At 51.0% G+C, this 12,154-nt stretch overlaps 1 protein-coding gene across 4 annotated transcripts in view; it reads right to left on the bottom strand.

Annotated features, from left to right (window-relative positions):
* Positions 1 to 355: 355 nt before the first annotated feature.
* Positions 356 to 12,154, bottom strand: part of XRCC1 (X-ray repair cross complementing 1) — a 29,617-nt gene continuing 17,818 nt past the window's right edge. For 2 of the 4 annotated variants that reach the window (XM_053607117.1, XM_053607120.1), the window contains 14 exons: positions 10,084 to 10,242; positions 9,076 to 9,150; positions 8,868 to 8,979; positions 8,575 to 8,684; positions 8,392 to 8,503; positions 7,912 to 8,170; positions 7,481 to 7,597; positions 4,516 to 4,612; positions 4,238 to 4,370; positions 3,639 to 3,693; positions 3,424 to 3,563; positions 1,448 to 1,538; positions 644 to 719; positions 356 to 539 (listed from right to left, as the gene is read on the bottom strand). In XM_053607117.1, the coding sequence (XP_053463092.1) occupies positions 426 to 539; positions 644 to 719; positions 1,448 to 1,538; positions 3,424 to 3,563; positions 3,639 to 3,693; positions 4,238 to 4,370; positions 4,516 to 4,612; positions 7,481 to 7,597; positions 7,912 to 8,170; positions 8,392 to 8,503; positions 8,575 to 8,684; positions 8,868 to 8,979; positions 9,076 to 9,150; positions 10,084 to 10,242 (1,650 nt within the window). In that variant the 3' untranslated portion in view covers positions 356 to 425. The remainder of the gene's footprint in view (positions 540 to 643; positions 720 to 1,447; positions 1,539 to 3,423; positions 3,564 to 3,638; positions 3,694 to 4,237; positions 4,371 to 4,515; positions 4,613 to 7,480; positions 7,598 to 7,911; positions 8,171 to 8,391; positions 8,504 to 8,574; positions 8,685 to 8,867; positions 8,980 to 9,075; positions 9,151 to 10,083; positions 10,243 to 12,154) is intronic. The other 2 variants (XM_053607118.1, XM_053607119.1) reach the window with 2 other exon arrangements.

The raw sequence follows: 12,154 nt of genomic DNA, 5'->3' as shown, positions 1-12,154 counted from the left end.
CATCCAGGCTTCTATCCTACAACACACAGAGGCACATCAGAGACGCAGGAAAGGCTCAGCAGGTCAGAAAAAGTTGAAGGGCAGGGCTGCTGGTCAGATCCCCAATTTCCTTGCAAACTCCCATTCTTGCCAGCACAAAGATGAGAGGCCAGAGAGAAGAGACAAAGAGGTCCTTCCCTGCCAGATCTCTGAAAGATGACCCGTCATTATTCTCCAGATCTCAGGACAGGAACCTTAAGACAGCTCATAGACCTGCCACTCATACAGAGGAAGCAAAAGCTCAATGTAAGACAGAAAGCTGGAAGCCTCTTAAGACTTTGGGAAGACTCCTGAGTAGAAGAGGCAGCTGCTGCACACTAAGTCATCTTTATTAAACTCATCTCTGAGTGTGTGCATGTGTGTGCACATGCTCACAAGCACATACTTCAAGCCTGGGGCACCACCCCATAGAGCTGGTGGGGAAGTAACTTCTGCTTCTCGTTGCAACTGTAGATCCATCGGGGACGGACGAATGCCAGGGAGGGGTTTTCCGTCAGGGCCTGCAGGGTGGGGTAGGAGTCCATGTAGGAATGTGTGAGAAGAAGGGGCAGAGGGGACTCAAATTGAGTAGGAGTCTCCCTTTTTCTGCCCCTCTGGGACTAACCTCCTCAAAGCTGGGATCCCACTCCTGTGCTGTGATCACAAACTGGACCCGGTCGCTCATATAGTCCTCAAGCTCCCTAGTGAAAAGAAAAGAGGCAGAGGGCACATCAGGGAATCGGCATCCCCTGTCTTGACTTCTTTCTCCCCAACCATTCTCAGTGGCTGTCTTCTCTCTATCCCCACTTATTCCTCCCCTAGGCTGCCTGTGAGCCTCCACTCTCTCATGTGGCTTTTGCCACAATGACAGTGGCTCCCATAGTGGCTAATCCTGGTAAAGGCCTTTCAGAAGTGGGGTGGCGGTTCAATGCCTATAGCTCATTGAGTAAGGCACCAGCCACATACACCAAAAGTGGTGGGTTCTGGCCCAACCCGGGCCTGCTAAACAATGACAACTGCAAACAAAAAGAGCCAGGCATTGTGCTGGCGCCTGTCGTCCCAGCTACTTGGGAGGCTGAGGCAAGAGAATCACTTAAGCCCAAGAGTTTGAGGTTGCTGTGAACTGTGATGCCACCACACTCTACTGAGGGTGACATTGTGAGACTCTGTCTCAAAAAAAAAAAAAAAAAAAAAAGTGGGGTGGGGATCTTCACCTTTGAGAAGAGGAAACCAAGAAGCAATACGACCAGGGCTGCCCCGCACAGTGGGTGGAGGCAGACATTTGGGCTTGACAATCTGTGCCCACCTGCTGGATATGTCCCTTTCCCACCCTTCCAATGGCCTTCTTACCCATAACCCCCACCCCTCCCACCCTAAGCCCTTCCCTGGGCCCATCACCCATTCCCCACCCCACTCCCTGGAGACTGACCCATTGAAGGCTGTGACATATCGGATGAGCTTCCGCCGTTCATCCCCAGGGAATTCCCCATATAGGAAGAAGTGCTTGCCCTGGAAGAAGTCTGCGGGAGAGAAGGTGCAGAAGGCCAGCATGAGGCCCCTGGAGTTCCAAGGCACCAGCCAGGAGAGGGCTATGTACATGTGGGTGGGGAACTGATGGCAAGCAGCAGCTCCCACACCAGAAGGTCTATTTGTTTGTCTGCATTAACAATAGAAGACACAATTATTATTGTGACCTGCTTCTGACAGATGGGCTGGAACCACTTGATAAGCCTGGTCAAGACTGGAAACTTCAGCATCTGCCACCTACTTCTTCACCTATTGCTCTCGTTCCTTTACAAAAAGTGCTTTTATTGCTCTGACCTTCAAGGTGCCTCTTTGTTCTTTCCATTTTAATGTGACTTTCCAGGTCATCAATCTGCTGATGCCATTTCTGGCTTTGGAGGAGCAAAGTACTTTCCTGTCCATCATTCAAGAATGGGGGGGTGGTGGTGGTGTGTGCCTGTGGCTCAGTGAGTAGGGCACCGGCCCCATATACCAAGGGTGGCGGGTTCAAACCCAGCCCCAGCCAAACTGCAACCAAAAAATAGCCAGGCATTGTGGCAGGCACCTACACTCCCAGCTACTTGGGAGGCAGAGGCAAGAGAATCACCTAAGCCCAAGAGCTGGAGGTTGCTGTGAGCTGTGATGCCACAGCACTCTACTGAGGGTGACAAAGTAAGACTTTCTCTAAAAAAAAAAAAGAAGAAGAACAGGGTGGAAAAAGCTCTTCCAGCGGCCCTGAACCTCGCCTCCAAGCAGATCCTGACTGCCTTTCTTCTGCTCCCTTCATTCTTGAAGAAACTCCATTCCCATGTCCCCCATCCCACCACCCTTGCATAGTTTTCCCATTTCCTTTCTTTCTTATTCTTTTAGATTGGAAATGCAAACCCACACACAACATGAGCAGACAGCACCTGTGTCCACGGTGATGACCAATGTTAAAGTGAATATTGGTGAGCCCACCACCAAGATCTTGACCGAGAACACTGCCCATGTCCTCTGGAGCACTGGCCTCACCTTAGACCAGAAAAACTGACCCCAGGGGGTGAAGCATTGGCCTGAGGGTGCCTCACAGCTGTAGTGCAACACCAAAGGGGGGGGTTCACACGTGGCTGTAGAGGCATGGTCAGAGCAAGAAATTAAGAAGAGACAAAAAGGGGTGGCGCCTGTGGCTCAGGAAATAGGGCGCCGGCCCCATATACTGAGGGTGGCAGGTTTAAACCCGGCCCCGGCCAAACTGCAACAAAAAATAGCTGGGCGTTGTGGCGGGTACCTGTAGTCCCAGCCACTTGGGAGGCTGAGGCAAGAGAATCGCCTAAGCCCAGGAGTTGGAGGTTGCTCTGAGCTATGACACCACAGAATTCTACCAAGGGCGACAAAGTGAGACTCTGTCTCTAAAAAAAATCAAAATAAATAAAAATAAAATAAATTAAAAAAAAGAAGAGATGGGCAGTGCCTGTGGCTCAGTGAGTAGGGTGCCAGCCCCATATGCCGAGGGTGGCGGGTTCAAACCCAGCCCCGGCTGAACTGCAACCAAAAAATAGCCGGGTGTTGTGGCGGGCACCTGTAGTCCCAGCTACTCGGGAGGCTGAGGCAAGAGAATCGCGTAAGCCCAAGAGTTAGAGGTTGCTGTGAGCCGTGTGACGCCACGGCACTCTACCGAGGGCGGTACAGTGAGACTCTGTCTCTACAAAAAAAAAAAAAAAAAAAAAAAAAGAAGAGACAAAAAGGGAAGAAAAGAGAAGATGCTGAAGAGAAGAGGAACAAGCCAAGAACATGGAAGTGGCCAAGGCAGGGAGTGCGTGGGTAAATAAGAGGGAGACAAGTCACAGGGACTGCAATGACACCCTAGGGCAAGTCACAAATGAGGGCAAAATCCCAGTTCAGCAGGGATGGATTTCCAACCTGGGAGCTCGGGAACTGGTAGGTCAGGAGATCCCGGGGGATCTTCATTATCTGTGTTCTCATCGGTGGAGCCTGCATACGGGTCCTCACCATTCTCCGCTTGGCCAGGGAGCTGCCTCTGTTCCCTCTGCTTGGCTACCCTGGGGGAGCCGGGAGGGATGAGCAACTCCCCCTGCGCCCAAGGCTGCATCACCCTAACCTCAGTCCAACCCTACCTCCTCAGCTCATCCTCAGTGTCCTCGGAATCTTCTGCTCCACTGTTCTGTCCTTCTGCAAGGAGAAGCTCAGTCAAGACAGGGCACAGCCCTACCTCCCAGTATGGCACCTGTGCATAGAGCCAGCATCCTAACTGCCAACCTCAGATGTCCTCCAGATCCAGGTATCCAGAACCCAGCCATCACTTTCTTCTGCTCCACTTGTCTGGATCCAGTCACAACCTCCATCAGACCCAGAGGTCCAGGCTTTGAGCCCCTTCCCCCTTTAGCCATGGGAGTCCAGGTCCCTAGCCCCTCCTCCCTCAGACCCAGGGGTCCAGGCCCCCAGATCTCCTCCCTCAGATTCTTTTTTTTTTTTTTTGTACAGACAGTCTCACTTTATCACCCTCAGTAGAGTGCTGCGGCATCACAGCTCACAGCAACCTCCAACTCCTGGGCTTAGGTGATTCTCTTGCCTCAGCCTCCTGTGTAGCTGGGACTACAGGCGCCTGCCACAGTGCCCGGCTATTTTGTTGTTGTTGCATTTTGGCCGGGGCTGGGTTCAGGCCCAGCACTCTACCCACTGAGCCACAGGCACCGCCCCTCCCTCAGATTCTGACCTGACTGCTCCGCCTCAGTGTCAGTCTCTTCCTGGGGCCTGGGTGAGGCTGCCTTGGTCTCTTTGGGGCTTAGAGGTTTCTGGGGTGAGCTGGGTCTAGCTGTCTGAGGAGTCTTGGTTTTGGCCTGGGGGCGCTGAGGAGGAAGAGTCAGTTGGTGAGGAGAATAGTCAGTGGGTGAGTGAGGGGATGACTGCAAGAGGCAGGAGTAAAGAATTTGGGATACCACAGCAGACCCATCATCCCCCATTCCCTCCCCTACCCAGATGGAGGCATCAGACCTTTCGGGGAAACTTGGGGGCTTCATCCCCGCTGCTGCTGCTGCTGTGAGAGCCCCCCTCATCCTCGCTGCTTGAGCCCAGCCCTGCCATGAGGTACCTACGGGAGGAATCAGGCCTCAGATAAACAGGGTACCACGTCCCCTGAGGAGCTGGGGAAGAGTGTTCAGGAAGCAACAGCCACAGGCGTTTACTACTCACTCAGGGTAGTATGGGATGGGACTCATGGTCTCTCCTCCAGCCTGTCCACCTCCCAGTTCAGGAAGGCCCCGATGAAGCCCATCCAGTCTAGCCACCCACATGGAAACCTAAGCACACCCTCTCTTCCCTCCCTCTTGGGGAAGAAATGTCCCATTTCAGAAAGGAAAGAAAAAATCAGAAACAACTCTCTCCTTTGAGAATCAAAGGCAGTTTCTCATTAGGAGAATGCCTACTAGTTAAGGGAAAATTCTCAAAAGCAAATACATTTTAAAGACTCTCACATTATATTCATGATTCTTTAAGCCACTGACACTCTGGGGAAATTTTCCTAGCTCTAGTCACATCAGTAGCAGCTAACACATGGGACATCCTACGAGCTAGGCACTGTTATAAGTACTCAACAAACATGAGTCAATGAATCCTGAGGTAGATACTATTTTAAGTCCCATTTTACAGGTGAGGAAGCTAAGGCACAGAGAGATATTTGCTCCAAACCACAGGGCAAGGAGCAGATGAATGTGTTGGTTTTACTTTCCTGAGACAAATGCAATAAGACCCTCTTCCATGTGGTTTGGTTATTTCAAAGCTGGTGAAACATTTAAGGTAAGTCACACTCATTGTGAAATGGTAGCTCGTGGGAAATTCAAAGGATTTAAAGTGTAGCAAATGATTACGAGTCAAGGGTTCTGATCTTTGAGCATTAAAAAAAAATTAATTAAAGAAAAAAAACAGGCTGGGCACAGTGGTTCACACCTGTAATCCTAATATTTTGGGAGGCTGAGGCAGGAGGATCACCTGAGTTCAGGAGTTTGAGACTAGCCTATGTAACATAGTGAGACCCCATCTCTAAAAAAAGAAAAAATTTAAAAATTGCCCAGGTGTGGCGGTGCATGCCTGTAGTCCCAGCTACTTGGGAGGCTAAGGCGGGGGGATTGTTTGAAGTTATTGTGAGCTAAGATGATGCCACAGCACTCTACCCTGGGCAACAGGGACTCTGTCTCAAAACAAACAAACAAACAAAAAAACAATGAAGTTGCAAATCCAAAAGTTGTTTGTCTTGTTCCCTTTTCTTCTATGGGCTCCTTGAGATCTCTCAGGCAGAGATAATAAACCAAATCTAGTTGGGCACAGAGATAATAAACCAAATCTAGCTCACGCCTGTAATCCCAACACTCTGGGAAGCTGAGGTAGGTGGATTGCCTGAGGTCAGGAGTTTGAGACCAGCCTGAGCAAAAGCGAGGCCCTGTTTCTACTAAAAATAGAAAAACTAGCCATGCAGGGTGGCAGGCACCTGTAGTCACCTTGGGAATCTGAGGCAAGGGATTGCTATGAGCTAGTACACCATGGTACTTTACCCAGGGCACAGAGTGAAACTGTCTCAACCAACAACAACAAAAAAATCTAGTTCCTTCTCCCGTGACTATATCACCAATCCATCCCTTCTTTCCACCCGTGAGACCCCAGACTGCTCTGGGATCTCCACCTTCAGACTCCCCTTGATATTCTATCCCTCCCAATAGACGCTGCCCTTATCCCCACAACCCTCTGTGGCTCTCCCCTGCTCAAACGAGAGGCCCTTGGAGCTAGATAGGTGTCAGAAGTTTGAATTTTTCAGATTTCTGAGAAGCAAGTGGGGAGCACATGTTGTTACATGACACCTCCAGTGCAGTCTAGGGGAATACCCAGTAATCAAACCATTAGTATTTCAGTGGTAGATACCATGACACACTTAAGGGGATAAATAAAGTCAATAAATAGCCTCACATTAGTTCAAGACAATGTAGCCACGTTTGTGCTACCTAGAGAACTTTCAGCTTCCAGAGATATGTGGATTCTCAAACAACAGATGAGAGGTCTATGGAGTGGGATAGCCCAGCATGTTGGCCAGGCATCAGCAGCTCTTACTGACCTGGCCCCACAGGCCCTTTCAGCCTCACTTTCTCCCCACAGTAGATCATCTCTCAAACATGCCAAGTGAATCTGACTGTGAATTCTGAGCATACACAGAACACAGAAGACGACTCAAATCTCCCCTCCCACCCACGGGCCTCAGATCTGATCCTGTGCTGACCTGGCTCAAAAGCCTCCCATGGCTCCTACTGCCCCAGCCTCATTATCCTGTCATTTCCTGCCTCCCCCTGTAAGCTCAGCCCCACCTGCAACTCCTCTGGGAAGGCACCAGGCTGTGATACCTGTCTCCTCTGCCCAGCATGCTCTCAGGCTCTGTTCAGCCTGGCAAACTTCTTCTCATCCTGGAAGACCCCTCACATGCTTTGGGCCTCCCCCAGGGCCTTCTACCTCCGTTATAACAAGTGTGACTCCTCATCAAAGTGAAGGGCCTTCAAGGCTCAACATCTGGATCCCTAGCACTGCACAGCCCAGCCGGGTGCTAAGTGGAGTCTTCTAGGACTTGCTTGGAATGAATGTGAGCAGGCCTGAGCACTCATTCTCCCACTCCTGGGCCTTCATATCTGCTGTTCCTCCTGCCTGTAATGTCCTTTTCCTTCTCCGAAAAGCAGACTTCGCAGAACCCTCCATGACCCTCCCAGCCAAGTCCTCTTTCCCTCAGCTGGTGCCCCCAGCCTCTGCTCTCCTCTTCTCAAGCATTTGCTGACTCTGGGCTAGAACTCCCATGCTCTCTGCCGGCAGGTTCCAGTCCACTTTCTCTCCAGATTCCTGGCATTGCCCAGCACAGGATGAGGGAGAGGGCTGGGGGAGGGTATAAGCATGAGTATGCGTCACACATGTGCACACAGGGAGGTCTCACCTCCTGGAGGGCAGCCGCCGCCGCATCCGGTGACAGTCCAGCACCCACTCCTTACGCACAATGCGGCCTCCAAGGCCCAGGACCTGGCTGTATTTGGGGGTATTGGCAAAGGCACAGCTGGTGGGGAGCAGAATCAAGGAGTGTCTATTAGCTGTGGTCTCAGGGGCAATGGGGAAAGAGAGAGAAGGGAAGACAGAGAGAGAGAGAGGGACGAGTGAAGAGAGACAGTGAGATCAATACGGGAGAAACAGAAAAAGAGGTGGAAGAGGGAGAGAGAGAGAGAGGCAGATCAGAGAGAAAAAAGAGATAGAGGCTACAGAGAGGCAAGGAGAGAGCACAACATAAAAAACGGAGATAGAAAGCAAGATAGAAGAGACAGAGGAGACGGGGTAGAAGCAGCAGGAGGCATAGAAAGGAGGGCACAGGCCTACATGAGGTGCGTGCTGTCCGAGGTCCAGTCTGGCCGATACTTGGCCCCCAGCTCTAGGGCCTTGTCCCGGAGCTCTGAGCGGAAGGGGTTCTGGAAGCCACTCAGCACCACCACCACACCCTGAAGGATCTTCCCCAGCTCTTGCGAGCCAGCTCGGTGTCCTCTAGGTTCAGTGCCTTCTTCCGGGGGTTTCCCTAGCATTGTCCCCTGTGCTGGGGCAGATACTGGGGCTGTGGCTGGAGTACGGGTGGGAACTGGCACTGGGGAAGCCAAAGAGGAGACACTCAGCACCTTCTAGCCTTCACCTCCCTCAGACCCAGGAGTTCTGGCCCCAGCCCCTCCTCCTCAGACCCAGGAGTCCAGGGTCCACCCCTCCTCCCTCAGACTCAGGAGTCTAGGCCCCCAGCTCTCTTCCTTTAGGACATAAGAGCATAGATCCCCACCCCCACCCGCATGGGAATAAGGGATCTCGTTTGCTCACATTTGGGTCTCTTGATAGCAGGTGGTAACAGCAGGACTGACGGTCTGCTGGGGACCTTCCTTTCTTCTTGGCCCAAATCCAGCTTCCTCTTCCCTTTGGGAGACTCCTGAGGCTAAGAGGGTAGGACGGGGTGAGGCCTCCAGGTTCTCTCCTCCTCCACCCTCCAAACTGTGACAGTCTCACCTTAGAGGTACTGCTCACAGCCCTGGAAACTGGAGAGGCTGAGGAGATGGCACTAGAGGCCTGGAGCGTCGCGGCTGCATAGCTGGGTCCTGCTGGGTCACTGGCTGTGGCTACAAAGGGAGAAAATGGATCCAGGATGAGAGGGCGAGCCCCTAAGCCCCTTCCACTCCTGTCTACAGGGGTGTTATTCCCCAAACCCAGCAGTGATCCAGGAGTCTAGGCGCCCAGCCCCTCAGACCCAGGAGTCGGGGTCTCAACCCTCCACTCACTCAGGACTCAGGTTTTCCAGTCACCTGGGGATGTCTTGTTGATCCGGCTGAAGAAGAGAGACCCTGGTCTTAGGGAGTTGGTGCTCTCGTCCTCCTCCTTTACACGGAATTGGCCGAGCTTGGTCACTGTCACTTTCTAAGGTCCCACAAGGTCAGTGCCCATGGGCGGGCCGCTGGCAGGTGGGGGTGAAGGGGCAGGGAGAAGGCTCTGGGGGTGGCAGATAGATCCTACCTGGGATGGGGCCTCTGCCTCATCTTTGTCTGGGGGGCTGTGAAACCGTACAAAACTCAGGCCATAGGGGGAATCCTGGAAAAGGAGGGGTGGGAGTTAGGGCCCCAAGACCCTTTCACTTAGGGAAACGCCTTTCTGGCTCTTTTTCTCTCTCATGGATACCCACGTCTAAGGAGGTACCCTGATAATGACAACTAATACTATTAAGCTGTCACTACCGAGTCCTAACTCTGAGTTAGGCTCAGCTTTAAGCCATTACGTGCAGTAGCTGCCTTAGTCCTCACTGCAACTGGCAAAGTATGCTAGGTGTCCAAGCCAATTTACTCCCCCATGCCCAAATTCCTGCCTGTTGTCAGGGAGGGAGTGCTGTGTGCCACTTCCAGAACAAAGAAATGCTCCAGGCTCTTTCCCTTCCACTGCTAGCTGGATGCAGAACCAGAAAATGGGAGAAGCCGGGGTCCCTGGATGACCCTGTGAAGCTGACAGGTTAAATACTCCTCAGGACAGTTACCTTAGTAAGAAATATATCTCTATTGTGTGACAATGGATACTCATGTTTCACTGTTACTACAGCATTGGGTTATCTACAGCAACCCAAAAAGGATCAGGAAACAGAGGCCCAGAGAGGGTAGGTCACTTAACTATGATCACACAGCTAGATGTGGTATAACCAGAATTTCAACTCAGTGGTCAGACTAGATTTCCTAATGTTAACTATTAGGCACACCCTATTAGACCACTTCTCCAACAAGTCGACTGCTCCCTCCTCTAAATCCCTCTGACATGCTACTATTCATCCTTCCTAGATTCCCTGCAGGAAATGAAGCTTCTCATTTTAAGGTAGATTCCCAAACCCATTACACGGAACACAGGGACCCAGCATCCACATAATCTTCCATATAATCCCAGCTGTCGACTCCTTCCAGCCCTCTGGGACCCAATATTGGCACCTCAGTTCCCTCCTTGCCCAGGACCAAGGACTCCACACTCTAGCTTCCCCCTTGGTACCTTGCTGTAGGGCTGACTGCAAACAATTTTAACACGGTCCCAGCGCTTCTCAGCTGCTGCCCGTACCAACTTGTCAGGACTAAACATACGAACACGGTTGGGGTTGGAGCCACTGCGGCTCTCCGAAGGGGACATGAACGATGAGGTGACCAGAAGGACCTGGGGAGGAGAAGGCATAGTGAATGAGAACCAGGGCAGGCTGTTTTAGAGAATCCTGCCTATGTGTTGGGGAGGTGGGCAGAGCGCCAAAGTAGGGGCCCACATAGGGAATCACTAGAGTCCAGCTCTAGCCTGGACATCTCTAGCCCCTTCCCTTGTTTTGGGCTTCCAGTCAGGTCTGCCCTAACACAGGCCCTAGAAGGATCTTTCCAACCTCCAGAACTGAACAATCCTTCTCAAATTCTTCCACGAGTCTTCCATATTTGACAATACAAGGGGCTGCACTACCTAAGGAACTTTCCTAGCAGACTATTCAGTGACTGGCACAATACTCAAACACCTTTTGGAAATGCAAGGTGAGTCAGCAGAAAGGTAAAAGGAATTATCGGAGACCAGAATTGACAGAACAGGATCCAAAGATGCAAGGGACCTGCACTAGTTGCTGACTCTCCACTCAAACCCACCCTCTACACTCAGTTCTGTGCACTATGGGGAATGTGGCAACCTGCATTTCTGCTTTGTCATCTGCTCCTTTTCAGCTCCGCTAAGAGGGGAAGCTAGAGAGAAGCTGCAGAGCTGCATGAGTTAGGAGGACGCTGCTTGTGCTTTTGCAGATCCCATGAGCATCAACCCCAGGACACTTCCGCTTGTGCACTGTTCCTTCTTCAACAGCAGATGAATCCAATTTGCAGGTCCTAATACCTTACAGCACCAGCCTCATCCAGCCTTTCTCCTGGAGCGAGAGCAGTACTCCCTCAGTGTTTGAGTTTCAGCTCATGAAACTCAGAACTGAGTGTAGAGAATGGGTTTGAGCTAAAGTCAGCAATTAGTGCAGCTCCCTTGCATCTTTGGACTCTGTTCTCTCGATTCTGGCCTCCAGTAATTCCTTTTACCTTTCTGCTGACTCATTTGTGTATTTCCAAAAGGTGTTTGAATAGCGATGATTTATAACACCCATATTTCAATAACTCCAACCTAGGCCAGGGATAATGGCTCACACTGTAATCCCAGGACTTTGGGAAGCCAAGGTGGGAGGGGCAATTGAAGCCAGAAGTTTAAGACCAGCTTGGGCAATATAGTAAGATCCCATCTCTACCAAAAACAATAACTTCACAAAAACAACAACAAAATAATAATAAAATAACTTCAGGCTCAGTGCCTGTGGCTCAAGTGGCTAAGGTGCCAGCCACATACATCTGAGCTGTGGGTTCGAATCCAGCCTGGACCCGCCAAACAACAATGACGGCTGCAACCAAAAAAATGGCCAGGCGCCTGTAGTCCCAGCTACTTGGGAGGCGGAGGCAGGAGAATCACTTGAGCCCAGGAATTAGAGGTTGCTGAGAGCTGTGATGCCATGGTACTCTACCCATGGCATTGTCTCAAAAAATAATAATAATAATAATAATAATAATAAAATAAAGTAACTTCAACCTTTTACTTATTTTTCCCAATCCTACGAGTGGTTGCTCCCTGCTTCTTAGTCATACCTTAGTCTTCTAGTAATGCCCAGTTACTAGTTCTTTATAATAAATTCTCTCTGTTGGGCGGCGCCTGTGGCTCAGTGAGCAGGGCGCTGGCCCCATATGCCGAGGGTGGCGGGTTCAAACCCAGCCCCGGCCAAAAAACTGCAACAACAACAAAAAAATAGCCGGGCGTTGTGGCAGGTGCTGTAGTCCCAGCTACTCGGGAGGCTGAGGCAGGAGAATCGCCTAAGCCCAGGAGTTGGAGGTTGCTGTGAGCTGTGTGATGCCACGGCACTCTACCGAGGGCAATAAAGTGAAACTCTGTCTCTACAAAAATAAATAAATAAATAAATAAATTCTCTCTGTTGGCTGGGCATTGTGGCTAGGTGACAAAGTGAGATTCTGTCTCAATAAATACATAAATAAATTCTCTCTGTTAAGATAACTTG

The sequence above is a fragment of the Nycticebus coucang genome, chromosome 10, assembly GCF_027406575.1.
Source record: "Nycticebus coucang isolate mNycCou1 chromosome 10, mNycCou1.pri, whole genome shotgun sequence".
Classification (NCBI taxonomy): Eukaryota; Metazoa; Chordata; class Mammalia; order Primates; family Lorisidae; genus Nycticebus; species Nycticebus coucang.
The sequence above is the reverse complement of the archived record's forward strand: the minus strand, read 5'-3'. Positions and strand labels throughout refer to the sequence as shown.